Below are 26,502 nucleotides of genomic sequence, written 5' to 3' on the forward strand. Positions count from 1 at the left end.
CATCTGAAAGTCATACCCTTAAGAAATAGGAAAGACCTGACATGGGAACTGATTTGCAAATCTGGACCTCGAGTCTACTTTTTATTGAAGCCTCAACAGAAACAGTCCCAGTCAAAGGGTGGCTGTCTAGAAGCCACCTTAAAGGAAGGGAAATGGGCTGGGCAACAACTGGACTGAAAATCAGTGGCAACAGGTCTTATGAAGTGATAAATCAAACAATGCTGGTTCAAATCAACTGATAGGTCAGGAGAGAGGTGCAATAGTGAGTTTTTACACCCAGCTGTAAAATACAGATTGAAACTCTGTCATCGTTTGGGCTGGACTGATAACATCTGAAGCGGGTGCCAGTGCTGTGGATCTTGACAAAAATGATAGAAATCAACCATCTGTTTGAGTTTGTCTCACTGTACAGAACCATCTGGAGAACATCTGGCTTAATTTTTCAGCATGACAATGATCTCAAACACGCCGCAAATGCAGTAAAAGCATACCTCAATAGAAAAACACTATCAGTCATGGATTGGCATCCTCAGAAATCGAACCTCAACATTACTGAAGCAGTGTGGGATCACCTTGACAGAGAACAGAATAAAAGACAGCCAAAGAAGAAGAAGCTTTAGATGTCCTTCGAGAAGCCTGGAGAACGATTGCTGACGACTGCTTAAAGAAATGAAAAGAAAGTTTGTCTAAGAGAGTTCAGGCTGTGGTGAAGAAAAACGTTGTTGACTTTGGAGATTATAAGAATTGTACATACTCTGTTTTGTCATTTATGTTTGCACATTTCATTAAATCACTGCTCCTGTTTCCCATTTTTCCTAGCAATATATAAAGACAAGTTATTCATTATGTAAATAAACCAACCCCAACTCCAACTCCAATCCTTTGACCGGTTTAAATGAGTCAAAGTTCAACAGGATGCGCCAAAAATCTGATGTCAGTATTACAAACAGCAGTTTCCCTTTAAAATGATCAGACATACCTGTTGTGTTTCTGAAGACTTCGCCATTTTGGGTTGGGAGTGTTTTTTTCAGTATTCTCCAATATTTTACAGAGCAAAGACTAAACTGACTAACCAAAAGAAAGAGGAGACTATAGCAAAGTTTTCTTTATTTAAAAAGTTATTAAGCAGTGCAATTGCAATCTGTAGTACAAATTCAAGGCGCAGTATTTCCAGGAACACAGGTAACAACAGGCAAAGGCAAAAATACAAAGTGAACCTGAGCTGCAGAGTAGTAGAGAAGTATGGAGGCTGAAGGCTGCTTAGTTGCTGTTCTAAAATTTTTGAATAACAAAAAAATAAAATACAAAATCTGTCCTTGGCACCAGTGTGAGTCCAGTTACATCATTGAAATACAAAGTAAGACAAATTAAAAAACAAACAAACAAATAAAATATGATATGCATGTACAAAAACACAAATATTAAATCCACTTTTTCCTCAGGATTCATTACTGACGTTTTTCAGTGATGTTATTTCAGTGAGATGAGCCTGACTTGCTGTGGTTGGAGCTGTAACAGTTAGCATCTCCTGCGCAGCTGCAGGACAGTTTTAATGCACAGGCTGGCAGCGCTGTGCTGGGTCCAGGCTGGAGACCCTGTCACACTATGAGTGAGTCCCTGCTCAGTGCAGTGCTCTGTTAGGGAAACATACCAAGAGCAACATATTAGGAACTTCACTTTCATGCTCATGCAGGGTTAGCACAGCCTGGGGACAGAGCTTTGTAACCATGCACAGAAATCATGCAATACTGCAGTGGTTGCCACCTTGCTCATAGAGGAAGAAAGACTTTGGGATATTTAGAAAGCCAGAAAGCCTGTGTGTAATGGTTGCATGCTAGGCTGTGTTATAGAGGAATAATGCGCTTTCATTCATTATCAAAAATTAGGTTAGAAAAGCCACTGCTACATAAAGTCGTGTAGAAACAACACAAAATGATTTAGTGTTGACACCACAAATCTAAAATCCACAATACATATTATGTACATAACACTGAGAGACATTATTAAAGATATATAAAAGATATTAAAGGACAAGGCAGATGTTTTTTTCTCTATATTTCTTACTGTCAACAAATCTCATGTAAAGCTCAAACCAGCAGTGTTAGTTTACGCACACAGTGCTTCTGTAAACGTTGAAACCAGCTTTAGCAGATTTTGGGAAAGCATAGCTTATAACATTTATCGGCTATTTTGTTTTATAAACCAGCTCAAAAGCTTGTTAACACAAATATATAATCACAGGGAAGCAACTCACTGATTTAAATGACTTTAAACATTGCGTGATAGTGTTTCTTGCTTTAACCTAATAGGAAGGTAACAGTAACTCATATAATGTTTGGTTACAACCAAGGTATGCAGAAGAGCCTTTCTGAAAACACTACACGTTGAACCTTGAAGCAGATCAACTGCAACAGCCACTCTTGTCAGCTAAGAACAGGAAACTGAGGCTACAAGTCACACGTGCTCACTAAAATTGGACGGAGAAAACGTTGTCTTGAATGATGAATCTTCATTTCTGATGCGACATTCAGATGGCAGAGATGGAATTTGTTGTAAACATAAAAAGACAGATCTATCCTGGTTTATATCAACAGTTCAGGACATGGTGATGGTGCAGTGGTGTGGGGAAAGTTTTCTTGGCACACTTGAAGAGCATTATTTAAATGCTACAGTCTACCTGACTGTGTATTGTTGCTGACCATGTCCATCTTTTTATGGCCACTTTGCACATCTTTTGATGGGTGCTTCAGAAGTGTATAGTGGAATATTGTTTTTAAATTTATATAAGAGATAAACAGCTGAATGCTTATTTATACAGCAGTCAGCCTTGAAGTTACATAATAGGTCAACCGGACAGTTGTTTCCAACCATGTGATAAAAGCAAGTGAGTTGCTCCCTTTTAGCTCAGTTTTGGTCTCCACCAAGTCTTGTAGGGATATACTTGGTTGTCTGTTTCATAACTGCTCCACTTACTATGAAAGAAAGTGTGCTAACTCTACTGCTTTAGTACTGAACATATAACAGTATGTGTGTGGACTATAAAATAATAAGAGTGATCTGAAAAACAATAAAACATTGACCTGATTGCAGAGCTGTGGGCTACTACAAAGCTACTGCTAATTAATTGGGGGTTTGTCCATGAATCCGTTTCAGTACGGAATAACCTGGAAACAAACAATAGGTCCCAACTCGACTCCAATTATATCGATATATAAAGTTCACCTGGAAACATTTTTACTTACTATTTTTTTTTCATAGCATCATGATGATGAATGTGGGATTAAGTCAGGATGAACGATAGTTTTTAAACTACATAAACCTTTTGAGGACATTAATTGACAGAAAGGAATAATTCATGACTTGATTACACAGACAGTTGTTTCTAGACTGACACATTGCTGGTTTTATGCTTTTTACAGTATTTGCTGACAGTAAGACGAAAATAGGATATCACCAGATTTGTCCTGCAACAGTTTACAGGATTTCAAGGCTCTTTTTCCTGAAGAACAGAAGAGGAAGTCCTTGTTCCTGCTATAAGTAACTCACCAGATTTCTGCTCCTTTCTCTCTCCTCTCTGCCCCCTTGCAGTGTGTGGGACATTCCCTGGTTGGGGCGGGTGTAAGAGAAGGGCTTCATGGCTGCCTCTGTGGTCCTGTACCTCTCTGATCTGGGAGGTTCTGCTGTGCGGTACCGCTCTGTAGTTTGGTCAGCCCTGCGGTATCTCTCAGCCTCGAGCTCAGAGTACGGAGGCAAAGAGTCCTCATCTTCTGGGCGGTTGCTAGGTGAACGGCTGTAATAACTATCGCTGCCCTTTCCTCTGGAGCTGCCTTTAGAGGGAGTGTCACTGTCCTCGTCCATCCTCCCAGCACCTCTGTCCCTTCCCCGGCCCCTCGTTTTACTCTCAAGCATGCTGTTGAGCAAGGTGTCATCATAGGCTCTGCTTTGGGGCAGTCGAGACGGGCGATCACTGTCCCACGTGTCCCTTCTCTTTTGCAGTACTGGTGACGGGCTGCGGCGCCCCCAGCCATCATGTTCATTTCTATAGGAGCGCCTGGGAGGGCTGTAATCCCGCTCATAAGGCCGGTCTGATGGCGCATCCCGACGTCCATGTGCGCTATAAGACCGAGCGAATTCCTCCAGCTCATCCAGAGAGCCCGTGCGCCCTCTTCTGCCCAACGTCTTTCTCTGCAGGTTCTCCGATCGGCAGTTCCACCTAGGGCGAGAAGCAGCCCACGCTATACATGTTAATAACAGAACAAACAAAACTGGAGAAAACATTTATCTCACCAAGCAGCAACCTCCAGGGCTGACAAATGAAGCCAATTTAGAAAACCCTTGTAGACTCCCATGTTAGCTACTTTTAGCTGATCCCTTATTCTCAATGGGTCACTACAGCGGGATGCTCTGCACGTTTGACAGAGGAATTTGTGTCTCCTCCCAGGATCAAACCAGGGATCTTTCATTTGTTGGGCAAAAGTGTAAACCACTACACTAAAAGCCATTACTGCAGACAATGTTTACATCCTGGTTTAATTTTGCTTTTTAACAGCTCTTTCAACAATTTTTTAAAATGGTAATTACCTGTATTAACGTTCTATTCATGAACAGTTTTGGTGAGAGAAAATAGTCGTAGAGTAACACGTCACTTTCAGGAGGTTTACATTTGGACTGCTTTTACTTACAAAGGGGGAAAAAACGTGCAGCCACGTTTGCTGCAGGTGATGCAGTGAAGTACATTGAATAGTGGATCAATTATAATTTATTGTTTCTACTGGCAAAATTACATTCCTTAGCAATAATTTGTGGTTGACAAAAAAGTATTTCAGCCATTTTTTATGGTGTTATTGTGTTTTGCCTATGAATATCTTTGGATTCACTTTGTTTCAAGCAACATAAAGACGTCACCGTGACACATCTACTGTCAAATGTTTTCTGGCATTAAACAGTAAACACAACAACCTGATAGAAACTCTTCAGAGGGAAGCATCTCTCCACCTTACCTGCGGTCCAGTTCATCATCTGAGTGGTTAATTCTGTCTTGTCTGAGTCTTCGGCTTTGTGTAGGTGGAGCTGCTCTCCGCACCGACAGGTCATCGAGGTCTGCGATAGGTGGAAGTGCTTTCATCTGGACCGCCTGAAAGGTGTTTCTGAAGTCTGTAGTCCCTCCATCATGAAGCGAGCTGAGCTCTGATATGCTCCTGGCTGCTGGGACAGACACATCACTAACATGATATTTGCTGTTTATACTAATAAAGTCATTTTGAATGAACAGCGGGTGGTATAAAGGTATGAATGCATTCAAGGAAGAATAGGATCAGACGATGTTTTTTATTTTTCTAATTAAAAAAAGAATCATTAGGGAACAAATTAATTAACATTAATATGACAAATGCACGATCTGTCTTTGTTATTACTATTATTATTATTATGAACACAGGAACTGCAGTGTATCCCAGACATTCCACAGTGATGCCATTAATGCTCCATACATGTGCTCATATTTCCAGCCTCTATGTGGGATTCAGCTGATCTATTTTGTACAATTGTGAAAAATAATCTACACCTTTAGATTATTAAGGTTATAAATTTCAGGACAATGTAAAAAAAACTAATCTGGTCCTTCTCAGGTTCTAAAATTACCTCAGATGAACAACAACACGTGACATATTACACTGTATTGTTATTTATTTAGCAAAAAACTAACCCATAAAGCAGAGCAGTTTGTGAGAAAAATATGTACACCCTTACTGCCTCCGTAGTCATTAACAGTGCATCGTTCCACCGTGAGAAAGATTATTTACAAATTTAATCTTCCCAAGTGGCCTTTCCAGCAAATTCACCCTAATTTCACACTGCTCAGACCCTCTCGCTCTACAGGCCCCAGTCAGCATGTTAAACGTTGGAAGTCCAGACTGTAGAATTAGAAACAGACTGAACAAGTGTGACATGCTTGGAAGGGCTGCCAGGTACAAGCATCTTCTCTCTAGAAGCAATATTCTTGTGGAAAGGTTTGGAAAATTGCTTCTAAATAAACCTCTAGACTTTTAGAACAATGTTCTTTGTACACATGATGCCATGGTACTGGGACTTTACCCAGCCTTTTTTTATTCTTTCCTTTATAATGATGATTTAAGTTCAAGTTTATACAGATTTAGTCTTGAGTTTTATTCATTTATGTTTATGTTTACTTGTATTTCCAGGTTTTGGTTTCTTATCTTTGAAACTCATCTTGCGTGTTTGTCTCATCGCTGTGTCTTGCGTGTGAGTCTGTTTGTGTCATTTGTGTTTACGTCTCCCTCGCTCAATGTGTGTCTCGCTCCCTCTGTTCCCTGTACCTAGTCAGTCTGCATCATAGTGTGTGTTTCTCGTACTTCCTGTTTTACTTTGATAGTCTCCAGTATTGTCTGCAACATGTTTTGTCCCCTGTCTCGTCAATTAGATTAGGTCCAGCTGTGTTCCCCAGGTGTTTCCTCTTCGCCCTGATTCCCTCTTGTGTGTATATATTGTCTGTGTCTCCCTCTGTCCAGTGTTGTGATCTCCCTTAATGCTGTGTGTTCTGCCTGTCAGTTTAGTTTCTAGTTTCTCCCAGTTTGGTTTCATGTCCTTTGTATTTCCAGAAATAGAGCTGAGTTTTGAGCTCAGTCCTGCTTGAGAGTCTGCATTTTGGCTTTTCAATCCTGCCTGCCTCATACAGCCTTTATGACAGATGGAACCAAAGCGGAGTTGTCTGGCTTTAAAGCGTCACGTTTGGAGAAAAGCAAATCAACATATATCAGCACAAACACCTCATAGCAGCTGTGAAGCACTCTGGTGGAGAGGTGGTGATTTTTCACTTGGTTGCAGTGACAATGATGGGAATATTACAAAGGAAATTCTACACAGACAGGCTTTTTTTTTTTTTTTTTGGCTTTAGCTGAGTCGACAAAACCTAAATCCCACGTTGGAGATAACATGATGGTGGATTTCTCTGTAATGCCTCTGTGTGCACTCCCATAAAAAGGGGCGTTTCACAGATCATAAAACTCACTCCTACACAAAACAATCCCTGTGAGTGTCACTTACTCCAGACAGAGACATTATCAGATAATAATGACTACTCAACTCATCTGTTAAGTACGGCTTAACAAATTACATATTTCCCCAGAAGAGTCTTTATTCCACTTGAACCATGCAGCAAAATAAAAGAATCCGTTAAAATGACAATTTTAAGCCAAAACTCTGAACATAACCTGGTTCTAACCAGACTATATGTTCAGTATACGTTACCATGGTGATTTAGCAAGGTAGAAAAAGAGACACAGACAACTCTGACTTGACAAAGCTGAGAAAAGAAGATGTGCTTCACATATTTTCACATGACTGTGTGTTTTCAAACTCATGAAAAAGCATGACTCCACAAGTTAACCTTGCAATTTGTGAATGAGAAAAAAGGGACAGATGTTGTTTTTTTCAAATATGAAAGGATTAGACGGCAACTAGTAAGATTTAATTCCCACAAACCATGCACATAAAGCACATACATACATATAAACGCACACACTGCCACACAGATTAAAGAAACTAGCCTAATCTGTGCAGGCTTACATTTGAATGCTGCCATCTTGCTGCGCGGAAACTGAGCCAGCTCCTTCTCTATGTAGTACAGAACTTTTATTGAGTCCTGGGCTGGACTGGCTTTGAGCTGGTAACCACTGCGCACTGTGAATGTCAACACACACACACACACACACACACACACACACACACACACACACACACACACACACACCTATAGATAGATTGAGAAAAACAAAACCATGCAAGGACGCACACAAACACTCTTGAGTGTGCAAAGTATACGAGACAAAACAACCTTACGTGTTAATAACGGATTAAATTCAAAAAAAGGAAAAAGAGAAGAACATTTCTTCAGACATTTCAGACATTCAGACTTTTCACTGTAGAGACAAGGATGATGGATGAAATGAAGGTTAGTCGTGTCAGTGTTTGATGAAGAGAAAAAGGCAGCTGTCACTGACGTTTCTATGTAAGACTATAAATAACGTTAATTACACCACTTGTTCAAATAGTCCTCAGAGAAGGTTTTAGAGCTCAAAAGCAGTGATAAAGAAGAGTGAATACTGAGCTCATCAATATTGTTTTTGCCTCTCCAAAAGCGTTAAAAACAGTTATTGAACTTTCAACACTAGAACCGCTGATCCCAGTCATTTTGACCCCATCCTCCAACAGTACCAGCAAAGAAGTCATTTCCAAAGAAATCAGTTAAGTTGTTCATTTTCATCTATTTTTTGAATAATAATAATAATAATAATAATAATAATAATAATAGCAGTAAGATTTGACAAAGTATTTAATCGGTTTTGGGGTTTTAATAATTTTGATTATTTTATTACAAATCACAAAGGTGAAATTAGAATTTCCATCAATAAACTATGAGCACAATAAACAACACGTAACTACCATATGCAAATATTAAATATATTTTGCATACAGGCGGCCTATAACTTATTTTGAAATTTTACCTGTAAAATTACAAAATAATTCTCATCTTTCAGGAACCATTTGAATTCTTCCTCTACTACTCACCTCCAGACAGGTTATTCTCCACTGAGGGGATCGAGTTGATCTTTGTGTCCGTGTAAGAGGAAGAGGCCACAGGGACCACAGTAGGTATACCAGGAATGTAATAGGGATACACAGGGACCTGAGCAGCAGGCTGTCTGCTCTTTGCCATCTTCCCCGCTTCATACACTGCATAAACAACACACTTTCATTGTTGATGTTAAAGAATGGGGATATTCAATTAAAAAAAGGACATTCATTTTTTTTAAAAGAGGATGCAGGACAGTCATTGGGTTGTTTGTGTTACTCACGGTGTCGTGGGCAGCAGCAGGTGTCAGGGCAGCAGCAGCAGCGGACGTAGCAGCAGCAGGAGTGAGGACAGCACTGGCACCAGCAGATCCCCAACAACAGCAGGAGCAAGATGCTGCCCAGGACTACAGATCCCACAAACGCCCATTCTGATTTACATACATACAAAAAAAAAAAAGGTAACAGTCAATGATTAAACACTCTGAACAGTGATTTAACATCACTACACCAAAGTGAGAAGTTCAACCAGTGGAGGTCAGCAAAACCAAGATTTTCACATAACAGTCATATCTAGTGGTAACTAGATGCAACTGAAATATGGCCACAACCATTAAAATAAGTCAGACTGGGCCAAACTCAAAAGGATTTGTGCAGTTTGTGACAAAAGCTCAATATCACTAACGTTACGTTAAAGAAAAAAAATGAAGCTGAGTGAAGAAATTCAGCCAAAGGGCTGAAAATTGTTCTCCGAAGTTCACAGTCTTTTTTGAAATGTCTTTGTTTATTTCAGATCTCAGCATTTGAATTGCTGAAATGTTATAACTGACAAAGATTTTGGACAAAAAAATAAACCCAGTCTCTGTTTTTTCTATTAAAAAAAGCTGATGTTTGGCGCTCTCCTCCACTGATGTACCCGGACAACAGACCCCTACAAACAGGAAACTTTAGGGGATATCAAAGGAAATCAGAGTTACTTTTATCCGTTCTCACATCTTTGAACCATCCAAACCATAACAACAGACTTCCTCAGGGTGTGCCAAGAGTCAAAATCCACTCACTAACAACACATTTCCCCTGTGAAATTTGAAATCATAACTGGAGGTAAACAATAACAACTACAACTCTGTGAATTTGGCTTCATGTAGCTTCACTAACTGTGTTCATATCGGGCGTAGAAGCTCCAGCTACAAGGCTGTCATGTTTATTCAGTCAAATTTCTAACAAGTGAATGTACATTTGTTAGTCAAAGAGAGTTTTATCTGGTCAGTTGGAATTAGAAACATCAGGAGGCAATAGAAAAGCTGGAAAATGCCAGGCAGAGAGACAGACATGCAGCGTAGGGACCGTACCTGGCATAATCTCCAAATCAAACTCAGGGAGTAGATCTTGCTGCTCACCTGTCCTGCCTGCAGAGAGAGGGAGAGGACAGGTGAAGGCCGGCAGAGGAAGCGGGAAGCGGGAGTCAAAAGGTCAGGCAAATTAGCAAATTTGGCAGAAGGCAGATGATTAATGGTCATGCACTATTTGGGGAATGAAAGTTTAAGTATGAAAAAATGGGTCTGCATCTAGAAAATATCAAACTTATCAATGAAGACGTTTGTTGTTGACCATGCTGTCTGTGACAAACTGAAATGTCTATTAGATGGACTCCCGTGACATGTGGTTCACATGTTCACATCCCAAAAGTTTGACCCTTTTTGATCTGGAGGTCCATTTACTTCCCATTTGTACCACCAGGATGTTTTATATAGATAATAACTAGGGGTGCAACAATACTGTCAGGGTTTCTGGGTCTTTGACCCAGTATTCTTAGTTCATGTTCACTGTTTATCTACTGCCTGTTCCACTTCCTGTTTTATTGTGTTAGCCTTGGTCTGTGTGCATTATGTTCAGTCCTCTTCCCATTATCATTAGTTCATTATGTTCAGCTGTGTACTCACCGGTCTCTCATTATCATCATTATCACCAGTCTGTGTATTTAAGCCCTCTGTTCTACCCATTCAATGTCGGGTCATTAATGATGTATGTCGGATGTCAATGTCGTCTGTATGTCCAGTCAGTCAGTCAGTCCTTTGTTCGTTCAGTCAGCCAGCCATTTCCTCCCTCTGTACGGTTTGCTCACTCCTTCGGCAATAAACATCCACCTTCACCTACCTGCCTGTGAGTCCAGCGTTTGGGTCCTCCTTCTCTCATCCACGACACTACCCTTGACAGAATGACCCGACCCCGCGTTGTGGACCCAGCGGACCCTGAACTTTTCGAGCGGCAGGAGGCAGCGCTCCTTCGCTGGACGGAGGGGCTTCGGGGAAAACAGCGGCTCTTCGCGGAGAGAGAGCACGTCTTCGAGGGGACTCGCCTGGCTCTGGGCGGGCCTCGGAGACGCCACGTTCCCCCACCTGCTGCCTCAGCTGCACCGGAGCATTCGCCGCGGAGAGCGGGCGTCACAGCCCAAGCTTCGGCCGCTCGCTCTCCCGCCGCTTCGCTCCTCGCTCGCCCGCCAGCCTTTTCACTCTCCAGCCTTTCCGCCTCGCCACGGCACAGCGGCTACACCTCCCATCTCGGCTCAGCGGAGGCTACCGCGCCAGAGGCTCAGCCGTTTACCCGGCCCGCTTCCTCTTCCCGGGGAAAGCGGCGCACACGCCGCCATAAAACGGACTCTGTTCAGCAACTCCCGGTGGTGAGTTCCAGTGACTGTTTTCCACACCCCTCATCTGATTATCCACTTAAAACACACAACAGACTCTTTTCTGATCCATGGGGAGTTTCCCTCCTTGACGATGATGTGGACTGGGAAGATTTTTTCTGCTCTGGCTCCCCAAAGACTGTTCAGTCAAAAACTGTAAATAGTGGTGGCAGAAAGACCAGAATACAACCCGATAGACCTGTCAGTGTCACTCACCCAGTCGTTATTTCCACTCCTATCAGTCAGCCTACACCCACTCCAGTGCCAGCTCCCAGGAGGAGGGCAGCTGCGACCCAGTCTACCTCCACACCCGCTCCTGTTTCTCGGGTGGGGGTGACTGGTGTCCAGCCACCTTCTGTGCCTGTCCCAGCGCCCAGGCTGAGGGCAGCCAGAACCCAGCCTGACCTCCCTGGAGGCTTGGAAGAGCTAACCGGTCCACCTACTACTTCACCCTTTCATCCACCTCCTGATCCAGCTTTTCACGCCCTCGCAGTATCACTGGTTAGACTAGCTGAGGTATCCCCTGCTCATGCACCAGCTTTATTAGCCCAGGCCGTAGCTTTATCTCCCTGTCTAGCCCAGTCTGTAGCTCAGCCGTCAGCCACACCAACCTCAGCTCCGTTGTCAGCCACGCCTGCCTCTGTTCCTCCCTTAGCATCTCCACTCCAGTCAGTTCCCTCACCTGCTGTTCAGCTTTCCCTCCAGTCAGTTCCCTCACCTGCTGTTCAGCTTTCCCTCCAGTCAGTTCCCTCACCTGCTGTTCAGCTTTCCCTCCAGTCAGTTCACTCTCCTGCTGTCCAGTCTCCTGCTGTCCTCCAGTCGCCTCCTGTTTCCCAGTCGCCCGTACACCATCCTGTTCGGTTCCCGGACCTGCAGCCACAGCACCCAGAGCCAGCTGTGAGCTCTCCTGCTCCTCAGCCAGGGGTTTCCGCACCCGCTGGCCCGGCCGCTCCTCAGCCAGGGGTTTCCGCACCCGCTGGCCCGGCCGCTCCTCAGCCAGGGGTTTCCGCACCCGCTGGCCCGGCCTGTCTCCAGCCAGAGGCTTCAACTTCGACTGGTCAGGCCTCTGCCTCAGCTGCACCCACGCCCGGCCCGGCCTCTGCCTCAGCTGCAGCCTCAGAGCCTTCGTCTGCTGCAGCCTCAGAGCCTTCGTCTGCTGCAGCCTCAGAGCCTTCGTCTGCTGCAGCCTCAGCCTGTGCTTCGCCTGGTCCCGCCTTGACTGGTCCTGTGCCCACCGGGCCTCGGCCAGTACGCCTGACGCTGGAGAGCCGCCGCCGCTGCCTTCCGCGCGGCCGGCCCCCTGAACTGCACCGTCATCGCCTGAGTGGCCGCCGTCGCCTTCCGCACGGTCGGCCTCCCGAACTGTGTCCACGTCGCCGCCGTTGCCGTCCGCATGGTCGGCCCCCTGAACTGTCTCTGTGTGGGCTCCGTCCCTCCGTCCTGGGCCCCCTCCGCCCGCCCTGTTCTGGTTTTTCGTTCTTTTGGCCGTCGGGTGCCGGCCTTGGCGGGGGGGGGGGGGTACTGTCAGGGTTTCTGGGTCTTTGACCCAGTATTCTTAGTTCATGTTCACTGTTTATCTACTGCCTGTTCCACTTCCTGTTTTATTGTGTTAGCCTTGGTCTGTGTGCATTATGTTCAGTCCTCTTCCCATTATCATTAGTTCATTATGTTCAGCTGTGTACTCACCGGTCTCTCATTATCATCATTATCACCAGTCTGTGTATTTAAGCCCTCTGTTCTACCCATTCAATGTCGGGTCATTAATGATGTATGTCGGATGTCAATGTCGTCTGTATGTCCAGTCAGTCAGTCCTTTGTTCATTCAGTCAGCCAGCCATTTCCTCCCTCTGTACGGTTTGCTCACTCCTTCGGCAATAAACATCCACCTTCACCTACCTGCCTGTGAGTCCAGCGTTTGGGTCCTCCTTCTCTCATCCACGACACTACCCTTGACAAATACATGTATCTGTATTGAACCGTTCGATACAGTGCTTTCGGTACGCATATGTATTGAACGATACAAAATTTTAAATTTATTTGGTCAACTTTTCTTCTGACGATGCCGTCTGTGTTGAGGGCTCAGTGGATCTGCGTTCAAGCGCAGATCCACTGAGCGCCACCCATATGCATTCACTCGAGGCAGTTGCCATGCTAACTTAACTCTACTGTATGAATGTGAGAGTGAATGAATAGTGGTATTGTAAAGCGCTTTGGGTGCCTTGAAAAGCGCTATATAAATCCAATCCGTTATTATTATTATTATTACCCGAAATTGAACCTCCTCCACCGTCATTCAGATCTGGAGTTTGGAACTATTTTGGTTTTCATGTGAAGAATGACCCTACTTAAGCACATCGTGGACAAAAGTACAACAGTGTGTCGGATGTGCCACACAATGCTCAATTAAATTGGTGGGAACACAACGAATATGACTGCACATTTACGCCGACATCACGCTAGTGCAAAGACAAGTGGAAGCAGACAAAAACAACAAGCACGCATGCTGCAAACCTTACCCGACTCAATTAGACAGCTGTTAGAACATGAAAGAGAGAGGGCAATCGCTACTTTTATTGCTGTCGACAAAATAGCTTTTATTTTGGAAAGAGCCATATATCTGTAATAAACTCTCGTTTCCACATATGAGCGATTTCTCCATCAGATACATTTTTTTTTGTTATTTTGTTGTTTCAGCAACATTTAATTTAAAAACTGTACTTTTGAGTTAAAAGAAATATTTATAATTTTAATAACTTGACATGAAAATTTTTTTTGTATCGAAAAAATATCGAACCGTGACACCAAAGTATCGAAACGAACTGAACCGTGAATTTTGTGTATCGTTGCACCCCTAATAATAACATAAAATTCATTGTTCCCAGAGATCCCTCTCTGATCTCTTGAACTACAATATGACCCACGTGCCAGACAGCAAGAGGTAGACTAACAAAAAGCAAGCCTTTATTAGCTGCTGGCAAATTAATAGGTATAGTTGAACTGAGACTAAAGGAAACACAAAATAGAAAGGGCCACAAGGAGGCTAAGCTAAGAGAAACTCCCAAACACCAACACAGAGTCTAAAAGGTGATTATAGCAAATACAAAGGAAGACAGGACTATTTATACACTGGGGGCTGATTGGAACAAGACAGGGGTAAAGACAATCAGGATAATCACAAAGGAGCCAGTAAAACCTGACATGAAAGAAAACCAACCTTCAAAGAAATCAGGAAAAAACACAAGAGACAATTACACTGCAACACAAAAACTAACACTAACAAGATGTCAGATGAAAGGGAGCACAGGAGGGCAAAGGCACTAACCAGAAAGATGAGACAGAGGGAGCAACAGATAGGGATCCCAAAAGGTTGATTCTCTTCATCTGCACAATAACAGTAAATTTGCACAATAACTGAAACAAGGCCCAGTTATTGTGCAAATGTACTGTTTATAAGGTTGGGGAAACCTGAAGTCAGCTGAGACGGAAGAAGTCACTTGGATGAGTGAGGAAACGTTTCTCCCACTGAAAACGCTACGTCCAGATGAACAGAATCAACCTTTTGGGATTTACTTACCTGGATGATTGAGCATGCATCAAGACAACAGATAGGGAAACACAGAGGGAACTAAACACACAAAAAAGCTAAATAAAATAAAGTAAAACTTAAAAAAACTATTAAAGCCTTTTTCTTTGATGCCATGCACAGTCGACGTGTCTCAGCATTAACATTAAAACTGCACACTGTTAACTGAATGCTGTTAATCATTTTACATGCATGCAGACACCCAAACACATGCAAGCAACTGAGACGTGAGAGGCAACAGACAGGGAGGTTTGGAAACTGGGACACTGATGGCACCAGGACAACAATTTACCGCGCAAGCTCGTCAAAACAAGGTCATGCAAGTCGCGCTGTGAAACAATGTGCCTGTTGTGCTCAATATGTATGACATAAAGGTCAAAATCAGAACAAAAATTCAAGGAAATTACTTGCTGAATACAGAAAGGGATCAGCAACAGGTGTGCAGGAGTCAGCTACGGATGTTTTTAATGTGCTTATTATGAGGTCTGAAAACCCTGATTACAGTAAAGACTGGTTACTGTCTGACATGGCAACACTGGTAGACTAAACAACCCCTGGTACTGAGGCTGCAGAGTGTGCTGAGTAAGCGCTTATTAAGGAGTGGGGAAAAAAACAGCCTTGCTACCTTGGCCCTGCCTCACTTGACTGCATACCATCCGTAACCTGAGAGAGCTGAGGAGCTGTGCAGCTCCGAGAGGGAGGGGAGGTCGACGAGTAAGAAATGGACAGTGTTGGGGAGTAACGGAATACATGTACCGCCGTTACGTATTTAAAATACAAAATATGAGTAACTGTATTCCGTTACAGTTACCGTTTAAAAGGGTGGTATTCAGAATACAGTTACTTTGTTGAAATAAATGGATTACACTGCAGTACTTTCCTGTTTCATATTGTCGCGGGTCAGGACTGTTTGGGTTTTGTTTGACAGCTACGTTCTTTTGTTCCAGGCGGCAGCGTTACGGTTGCCATGGTTACGGGGCGACGCTCTCTCTCTCTCTCTGCGACTGTGTGTTTCTTGGGTGAGAGAGCACATTTTCGTTGTTGTTGTGCTAAGCTAACAGGCAGAATGCTACAAGAATGTAGCATCATGGGCAGTGTAGTCCGTGTTGCAGGGAGAATGCACTGCCATACACGTTATGGGTCTGTGAGCGCAAGGAGGGAGAAAAAGGGGAGTGGAAAGGTACGAGTTGTCATCGAGGAAAAACGGGAGCTGGAAGCATGTAAATATAATAATAACCACTGCAGCCAAGAAGAGTGCCTGACGAGCCCAGTTGTAAGTAAGCTATTAAGACTCGACTGTACACCGTGTTCATGTTTTCCTCCGAAAACAATAAGTTCCGTTGGAGCAGTCTTTCAACGCCTCTCTCTGTCTCTCGCAAGAAAGTTGACCCACACAACAAAGTAAAGCTATTTTTCGGCTACGAGCCGACAGGGACCCCGCCGTATTAGTCAGAGGTCCCTTTACTACAGTTCGGAGTCGCGGCCCTTCAGTAATAGTAATAAATCACACAGCAATAGTACATTCACGTTGTTGTAAAAAGCATGATAATATATTAAGCAATCCAAAGTATTCAGAATACGTTACTGTCATTGAGTAACGTAACGGAATACGTTACAGAATACATTTTGGGGCATGTATTCTGTATTCTGTAATGGAATACATTTTAAAAGTAACCTTCCCAACACTGGAAATGGAGGAGTGCATGAGAAGATTTTGCAAGGCAAAAGGGAGGGAAGGGGAGTGAGTGTGAAAGAGAACTGAGTAAATGTTATCAGCGTTCAAGGTGCTGGTGAGCAAAAGAACACGCAAAGAATGTTTTTTTGATCATGTGCTTTCATATTTGAACTGTAGCCTAAATATGGAGTTAGAGCCAAGCAGCAGTTTTGTAGTAACGCTGGTGAAGAAAGTTGAATATAAGTACCAGAAACTTTTAAAAACAACCAGTTTGGCACAGAAAAAGTTTTACACACTTTCTAATTCTAACTTCAAAATTACAACATGCACAAGCTAAGAAGTTCAGCACTAAAGCCAAATGAGTCTTGTTATTCTCACACGTTTAAGCCCCTTCTTCTCTCCTGGGAGAAGACTGTAATCAGATTAGTGCTAAACTAAAGAGGGCTACATGAATAAGCAGACTTCATAAGCATCAGGCTGGCCTAACATAAAGGGAGAAAAGTAACTAACAGATCACACCATCAGTTATTTTTTTAAGTGTTTTAGTCGTATTTATTTCATATCACAAGCAAAACAAACAACCAAGTAGACTTTTTGATCCTGGAAGTGCAGCGCAACAGCAACATCGAAGCAGTATGCTGTGTTCCTGTATAAGTCAGAAGTTGGAATTCCAAAGTTACCAGTCGGAATTTGAATCTGGAACACCTCCTCACCTCAGAAAGTCGGAGCAGTCCCATCAACCCTGAGCTAACAATCCTGTTTTCCCTGGCTTTTTCTGGAACTTGCTAACTCAGGAGTGACATCACTCCCGACTTCCTGTATTCCAGTTCCAAGGTATCTGGAATGTTGCTTCAGATATATTCATTCACACAGTCAGGGTTCATAGGCAACAGACCAAAGAAACCAATCCTATCAACCAGGAAGAGTTGGCTAATCTCTCTGATGTCACAGTTGGGAAGTTTATCCAACAAAAGAAGGATGCTATTATTAGTTGTTCGATAATATCCTCATATCTACATGTGCATGTCTACATGTGCACGACTTCTACTGCCATCATCTGCTCTATGTTTCACTCTGTGTGTTTGCCTTTTAGCTCCTTGTGTGTGATGGTGAAACAGACACATGCAGAGCAAAGGAGCAGAGAGACAGGATGAGTGAAGTTAACATTACTGTTACTATAAGCAGTAAAAGTGAGCGCTAATTCATCTGAATGATTTGTGTTGGCAGTTAGCACTTAGCTGTTGTCCCATGAGCACAACCTACTGTGGATTTTTTACCTTTGAGCTTTGAACGCTCCACCAAAACAGCAGCCTCCAGATATTTTGGCATTGTGTATGAGAACTACTAAGTAAAGCTTGAAAAAGTAAAGGGATAGGAAGGGGAGGGACAGCAGGAAAGGGGAGGGATTAATTTACATATCCCACACTGTACATGCTAATTGAGGCAAAAGGCTCAGCTTTTGCTGATATGAAGGGAATATTTTCATCTAACTGTATTGAATACATCAATGCTTGGAGGGGGACCGTTAACAAGCTCTTGTTTGGTCTGAAAATACATATTACCAAGTTCAACATCTTATAGTCTGGGTTAAACAAAAAGACAATCTTACGTAGTGAAAATGCTACTTCAAGATTTACAGTAAGTCATGACTCTCTGATCTTAGTGCTGAAGTGTTGGCAGTTTAGTGAAGATTTGGGAGGTGTGTATAATGATTGACCAGTGATACTCCCCAATGAGCAAACGCCACACAGACAAACACGCTCGCTGTTGTTCAGCTGAAGCTCCCCTGCAGTCTTTGAGCCTCCTGACATACTGTGTAACTGACCTGAGATGTAACGGCTCCACAGCGGCTCTCTAAAGCGTGCGACCGGCTAAAGAATAGAGTCCGTTACAGAGGATCGAGGGCATGTAAAGAGGGAAACACCATTTAGCTGTTTCCATGGAAACCGTAGTAAGGGCACTCGGGAATGCAGCACAATTAAGAGACCACTTCTAAAACCTTTACCAACAACGCGCAGGAAAAAACTCCCAAACAAACAAATAGAAAAATATAGGTTAACTTTCTCGCATGCTTACCAAGCACCAGTAATTCCACCTGATCCTCGTTCTTCCCCTCCAGATCATCAGCGATCACAACTTTGCAGAAATACACCCCGCTGTCGCCCCACTGCAGCTCCCCAATACGCAGATCTGCTTCTGCACAGATTACAAAACAAGGACAAAGATTATATTTCTACATATTTACAAATATTAATATGTCAAATGGCACAACGTGTTCACAAAGCAAACTTTTTAATGCTGCATTTTTAAAATTCAAGCGGAATCATTTAACACTGACGCCACCCAATAAGACTGTGGCCCAAAATTTGAGGACTATGAACTGGAACTCTTTTAAGATCGATGACATGCTATTGATTGTTCAGTGGGAAGTGAGAGTATTTTCCCGGTTATGCTTGTCTCTTTGTTAGAATTATAAATCAAAAAGTCTGAATTCATCTAAAGATCCAAAATCTGTAATTCACGTTTGGACTCAATACTGAAAAAGGGGAGGGAGAATGTCATGTCTTGACAAAAACATGTTCAGTTGAAATGCGAGGAAATGTAAGTCATGTTCTTAACAAAACACCACAAACTATCTGGATGTGAAGAAAATTTGTTAAGGGTCCCGAAGTCAGTTGTTTGTTTTTAATGTCAGTAATGAAAAAAATACTGCCAAACATAAAGAAAGTCATTATCGGCCTACATGTATTTCCTTTGGCCTTTATTGTTATTGGATTTTGTGACAACAGGAGGCTGTTGTTGACACATTTAAATGGCAGACGTGTTTTGTCCTGATAAGAAGCCCACATATGAATGGGCGCGAGGGCGGGGGCCTCTGTGTGGTACCGCCATTCTTGTAGGACTGGAGCAGAAGAGATTTATTTATAAAAAACCCCGTCAGCTCTGACTCATGTGTGACGATCAAACAGCTGCAGAGTCTTTCACCTTATTTCACTGAGGATAAAAGTGGCGACATTACTGTTTATGATGCTGATGTCTCTGCCTTTGTAGTGCTCAGCCAGCGTCATGGAGGCTCCCTGGGACGATGCCACTACCCGAACTGTGCGGGTGTTGTCAGAGCACTCCAGGTGGGACTTGGGTCCCAGCGCTGAGGTCTTGATGCCCAGGGTCTCCGAAAGGGAGAAGGACTCCTGCATGTGGTCTCGACAGTAGGACTTGTACCACCACTGCACCACCGGGAGCTGGACGGAGGACGTCTGGTACTGACACGAGAGGACCACGGACTGGAAGAGGATTGCATACTGCTTTTCCTTCTGCACTGAGACATGCACACTGTCACACACGCACACTGATGGACACATACAAGCAAAAAGAATAAAGCACAGGTGCTTTTGTTAATCTACTAAAAATGGACATATCAGTTCAGTTTGACTATTAAGTCATGCAAATGGTAAATATGCACGATGCTAACTTAAGCAAGTCAGTTCCACCTATTCTGCAGAATGAAATACAGAGTTTACAGACTCATTTTTTAGTCCAACCAATATAAGCGCCAGATCTGAAAACACACTACAAGCATTAAAATCCGTCCCATTTAAACAAAATTAAACCTTTAACATATTTGTTAATCAATAAATTATGTAACAACAATGAGAGGAGCCAATATGTTTAATGTCAGAACTGATTTGCCTCAATTTTACTTGGTTAGTAAGTCAAAGATCTGATTAGGCTTTACACCACTACTTAGTTGCGATTTTATTATTAACTTTTTAACTACAGCTAAACTACAGTCTTTAACAAAAAATTACCTTTAAATCTTAATGAGCTATATTAGACAGCTTTACTGTCCACTACTTGGTCATTTTGAAGGCTGCAGCTTTGTTGGTGTTAAATGATAATGTGACCTTTGTGTTATTGGGGGTGGGGTCACTCTGCCCCCCTCAACTGACTTCTTTCTAGTCAGTTATTGCAGCTCAAGCTCAAGTTAATTATTCTCTGAACAGTCTCTGCTTTGGCAGCAATCTCAGTAAGTAGTACAGCTAAGGGTGCTGATTTTGGAGTGCATGGGTCTATGCAAGTGAAACTTTGGGAAGTGTCTTTGGAACGATCAGCACGTGAAGCTAGTTTGCTTGTAATCATGGATACTAGATCATGAAGAAGATGTGAGTGGGAGTGCAAATGGTCTGTCTCTGTGCTAGTCCTGTGATAAACTGGCAATTGCACCCCTCGCCCCATTGGAGCTGGGATAGGGTCCCACCCTCTTGTAAGCCTTAATTGGCTGAAAAAGATGGATGGATGGATGAATCATGATGAATAATGAATTAGCTTATCTATCCTTAAACTGTGTAGCCTGTCTAGGTTTTCAGAGGATGAGTTTATTGCCTCCTGTAGCACTCTTTTAAATACACATATAATGCATCTTACTGTGAATTTCAGTTTATAACCTGTGTTTTGTGGACACTGCACGTCAGCTGCCTGTCCATTTCACATGCTCTGAAGCCGACTCTGTAATAATTTGCTCTCTGTCATCAAACTTCAGGTGAAGGAAAAGACTGCATAACTAGCAGAAGGTGATAAACTAGCAGGTGAGTCTAGATAAGAAAAGTTTGAAAACAGTAAAATGATGAAAGTGGCAACTTTATGAGCAGAGCAGCAGCTGCATCTCATCTTTATCTGTACAGATGACTGATGATGACTCTGTACTTCAGAGAAACTGTCATTATCATCATATCAAAACCAAAAGAAAGACAGGAGGAGAGATTAAGTGTGTGGGGGTCCGCTATTGTTCGGTGCTGGGGTCAGGAAGGTTAAATTCCAGTGTGCGTGGGGGGCTGGGGAGATCTAGGGAGAGGCAGGGGGTTGTCATCATAGAAGGAGGGGGGTGGAGCAGTCTGATGGGGATTTTCTGGTAGTCATATTAGCTCTAGGTGGGGCAGGAACTCAACTCTAAACATGTCCCAGAAGACAGGAAATCAAAACAAAACCAAGTCCTCCAGCCTGCATCTCCCAGGGTCAGTAAGAGGAGAATACACACTGTGTTTAGACATTTATCTCAAATGAGCACCTCTACAGCATTCTTCTGAAAAGACATCAAGTTTCCCTATTTCCAGGCAACAGTTAGGACTGCGAATAACTATTCTTCCCCCAGAAGGGAGACCCAAGGTAGAGGAATGTCATCACTGCTGGGCTTTTATTTGTCTGTCTGTATGTCAGCGGGATTACGCAAAAACTACCAGGCTTAATTCCAGAAAAATTGGTGAGGTGGAGGAAAGAAAGAGCTCATTGCATTTGGGTGTGGATCTACACCACATTCTTTGAAAAGGATGTGTTATCCGAGTAATTGATTTTGTCTGTGAATCCCAGGAAAAGGGTTATAAAGTCAAGCTGCTGTGTTTTCTTTTTTTCTGACATGTCCAACAATCCAAAACTCAAAGAAATTCAATTAAGAATAAGAAGTAGTTGCTTTCAGTTGCTGCCTTGTTAATAAGGAGTTGCCACATATTTGATCTGGCACATTTCTTTTACACCAGATGCCTTTCCTTACACAATCCCAGAGGGATTTGGGTCACGGGATCTTTCAATTGTTGAGTAAATGTGTAAACGACTACACCATGAAGTAGGGCTGCACGATTAATCGTTAGAAAATCGCGATCTCGATTCATACTTTAAAAAAAAAGGAAAAAAAGACGACGACCACGATTGTACCGCATTTTGATCCGGGATGTAATCTGCATGAAAACAAGCGCTCACTCTTCCTGCTCAACAAATGACAAGGGCGGAGCCTTATACCACGTGATACAGAAGCTGTGCCGTGTGATGCTAAAATTAGCAGGGAAAAAACAACGGAGAACAAGTCAGGGATGACGAGAAAGTAACAGGAGAAAATCCGTCCCGGTCAACCACCCAAACATCAATAACGTGAACCTTATACAGCGCTTCCCTATACACGTCGAACTCCCGCAGGCACAAAGAAATTACGGAGGCTATCACTTATGACCTGACCAAAGATATGGCTCCCATCAACACTGTGCAAAACAAGGGATTTAGGAAAATGATCAACACCCTAGACAAACGCTACACAGTGCCGTCCCACAACTATTTTTCTATTGTTGCACTACCTGCTCTATACACGCAGTGTCGAGCAACGGTGGAGACGGAATTTCAAGCAGTACAACATTTTGCGGCAACAACAAAACGTGAGACATTTGTTGTTTTTATGTTTATTTATTGTTTTTATGTTCAGTTTCAACTGTTACGAAGTTGATGTGCAGTTAATAAGTGCAATAAATATTTATACTGGAAAAGAGAATCGTGATCTCAATTCTAAGCCAAAAAATCGTGATTCTCATTTTATGCAAAATCGTGCAGTCCTACCATGAAGCCAGAAAAATATTGGTATATAAGCAGCAAATCTTTCCATTTAGAAGCTTAAACCAGAATCAATAAATCAACAGAAAAAAAAATCAACAATAATTTTAATAACTAATTTATTAGTTAGTCATAAATTTTCCTGGTTTTCTCCAAATGCACTAACATGGAGCTAAAAATAAACTGAAACAAAGAGTTACGGATATGACACTGATTACATCTTAGTCAACTTCTCCATTAAATGACTAATCAGCATGCTGAAGCTTTGTCAGCTTTGTGTTTTTAACATTAAGTTGAGGCCAGCTGGTCGACGTCATCAGCTTACTTCTTCCTCTGATACACTTTAACTGCACAAACAGGAGGAAGGGTCACCAAGCTCCTAAATTCCTGCCACAGAAAGCTGTGGTCTTCCCTGTATTTCTTTTTTTCATGGACCAGTCCATTGTTAGGGCTTCCCCTCTCCTGTCCCACTTGAGCAACTGAGAGGGGGAGGAGGTCGCAGACTCCCAGCCAATGAGAGTGTCAGGCCTTCCTCCAGCTGGATGTGAACAAACCAATTAAGCACAAGAGATTTAAATCAAACCGTTAGCCCATGAACTGGAATTCATGAATATCATGAGTTTGAGGTGAGAGGAGTGAGGACTGCTGTAACTGCTGACATGCATCATGATTACACCTGTTAACCAATGTTTACTGTCTGCCGTGACTCACTGTAGGTTAATGACTGGGTTTCAGAGGCAGCAGACAGTCACACCCTCACCACCTGCATACAGTGGAAAGGCCTCAACACATAAAGGAACATAAAGGCCTCAATTAAAGATTAGATGCCAGTTTAAACCGGGGTGAGCACAGTATGTGGTCGCAAATGTTTCCCAGGTCAAAGCCCTGCTCTTGGAAGCAGCACGTTTCCTGAGCAGTCAGACTTTTCCTCTCCAAAGCTGTCACATTTCCTGCCTTTACTTTGCAATACATTCCTTCACATTGACTCATTAGCCCAACAAAAAGTGATAAGGATGAATATAGCCACTGCAGTTTCACAAAACACTCACAATGTTCACAACAAGTGACGTGAAGAGCGCATTCTTCACAGATGCACCATCATCAGTACATTTCCAGCCTTCCTGTTTTTTTGGTACCCTTAAATATACACACTTATATATATAAATTATATAGTGGCCTTATATTTACATTTTGTATAACTAATCGGTCTGACTAATAAAGTGATAGTGAAACAGATCACTTGTGTTATTCTATAACTCAGATGAGTTTCTTAATATAAATAACAAAGACATGCATCATTTTCTTGTATTTTAGATTCCGAAAACAAACAGAAGTGCCTTTTTTCAAGCACATCTACCTGAAAATAGCTAAAATACATGTAGTATTTATTATTGTACTCCAAAAAAGTACTTTTATAAAAAACACCACAGCACAAAGAAGTGCCTGTAATAGCAAAGCTATAACCCACAAATCAGTAAAACATCTTAGGACCACAACATACGATCGAAACAGCATTAAATACCAGAAAATAATTACTTGGGTTGCTCTATAAATGTTAATGGAGCAAACCATCGCTGTAACTGAGAATCTATTTCTCTTTATTCACTCAAATAAAACAAAAAGAAGCCTTTACTGAGTCCCGTGTAGCCCCTGGGTCTGGGATAAGCACCGAGTTTACATGGGATCAACCTGCTGCGCTTTAGCCGTAAAGAAAACACATTTTAACGTTTTACTTTAGAAGGTAAGACCTACCTGAGGCTCCCAAAAAAATAGCCAGCCGGTAAACGTTCATTATATTGTCCGTTTTTATACTAACGAGTAGTTTAACCGTTTGTTGGTCATGTCGTTTTCCGCTAACTGCGTCTGCTGCAGACCGGACTCGGACTGCGTCTAACGGGACTGTACCACTTCTCAGGGAGGTGAGGCTCAGCACAAACACTGCACCGCTCTCAGACAACTTCAGCCTAAAATTTCGGCACAAAAACAGCGTATGTCATAAGTGTCTCGGTTGCAGGATAATTTTGGCTCCTGCATTAGGTTGATTAGAAGTGTCTGCAGGGGCGATTCTAGGCTCAAACTTTTATGGTGGCTCAGCCCCAATCATAATACATGCAGTGCCCTACAATTAAGATTAATGGAATATGCTGCTTGCAAACATATTCAACCCTTTTCACCTTAGAGAATCTCAGTTCGATTATATACACATTACAATGGTACTTGCAAAAGCAAGTTTGTATCACCTATTTAACGTCAGATTTGACATCAGATTGACAGTTTTTCAATGCTTAAGTTATCAAACCTAAAGCAAAGGCTTAATCATGTTGATCAGAATTTACCAAAGCAAGTTGAAGAACTACTTTTAGTGCATAGTATTGGATGTTAATCACATTACTGTAATCGCGTTATATTTTTCAGTAATGCAATAATGTAACTGTTATTGTACTAAATTAAGTAATTACATTACAGTTACCATTATGTCTTTTTTCCATTTCAAAAGTTCTTTAGTTATCTGAACACTATGTGGATAGAAAGAAAAAAACATCAAACCTTTATGTTTCTTCTTCCTGCAAACTTCCACAACAGTCACCTGATTTCAGCTTGTGTGCCGCTGAAGGAAAACGGTGTGGTTTGGTGTGATCTGGTGTGGTCTGCAACATTTCTGGAGGGGAGATATGGATATTGTTTATTAATTTATTTGTTTATTTATTGATCAAAATACTGATCACGGCAGATGACGGCAAAATGCAAATGCATCCAGGACAGAAATAATCACAAAAAGTCCAAAGAATGAGAATTATGTCACTGGCAACACCGTTAGACCCACCATACAAATCACTTGGTTTCTTAAGCCCAACAAAGGCAGATGAAGCAATAAAATGACTCAACTTTGAATGTGTGAATACAATAGGGTCTAGAGAGTCACACTGATCTCCAGCATCACAGGATGCTGTAGCTGAAAGACCTGGTCAGTATTTTTGCTTTGGTTTAAAATAGCTTTTATAGCTATGAGCTATTATGTGTACACACAAAGCCTTGAGAAATAAACCTTTTTTTAACCAACTACTCGGCAGGGCCGGACATATGCGATAAGGAAGTACGGTACACAATATCAATGTTTTCTGTGTATACTTGATTTTATTTAGTGTTGCATAAACACATGTAATATTAAGATGCACAAGCTCAATTTGTGAACAAAAAAAGCCATCCCACAGTATATAGTTTGCTAATGATTTTATTTTCTGACACAATACAAGAGTTGAACAAAACAGTCGAATCACAATTTTTTGGTTTCATATAACACCATAAAACAGCCTTTTTAGTTTAAAATAATGAACAAGAAGAAATAACAAATTAGTAATTTTTGTTAGAAAAATAGCTAACAGCATACACTTTCATCTCAAGCATAAAAAGGAGCTGAACTCAAAAATACAAAAAGAACACATTTTGCATTGTGAAAAGAAAGTAAAAAAATGCACGAACTGACCAATAATGGCAGTAAATGTATCAATAACAACAAACTAACATTTATGATAAATTTGAACATGGGATTCAAGGATTAATCAAACTTTTTGTGAAAATTAACACTAATACATTTGTTAT

The 26,502-nt window shown here is 42.1% G+C and overlaps 1 protein-coding gene across 1 annotated transcript; it reads right to left on the minus strand.

Moving 5' to 3' along the window:
* Positions 1–1,508: 1,508 nt before the first annotated feature.
* Positions 1,509–24,776, minus strand: ildr2b (immunoglobulin like domain containing receptor 2b). Its single transcript, XM_085374383.1, has 9 exons — positions 24,655–24,776; positions 19,553–19,882; positions 18,610–18,729; positions 9,942–9,998; positions 8,874–9,020; positions 8,587–8,751; positions 5,001–5,202; positions 3,547–4,213; positions 1,509–1,634 (listed from the first exon to the last, which is right to left on the minus strand). Exons 1-9 carry the CDS (start codon positions 24,692–24,694, stop codon positions 1,599–1,601), a joined length of 1,764 nt encoding a protein of 587 aa, XP_085230509.1. The 5' UTR covers positions 24,695–24,776; the 3' UTR covers positions 1,509–1,598.
* Between the last annotated feature and the right edge of the window lie 1,726 nt (positions 24,777–26,502).

The sequence above is a fragment of the Diplotaxodon limnothrissa genome, linkage group LG16 (genome assembly GCF_057381915.1).
Source record: "Diplotaxodon limnothrissa isolate DT_005_m linkage group LG16, D_limnothrissa_male_GT1.1, whole genome shotgun sequence".
Lineage (NCBI taxonomy): Eukaryota > Metazoa > Chordata > Actinopteri > Cichliformes > Cichlidae > Diplotaxodon > Diplotaxodon limnothrissa.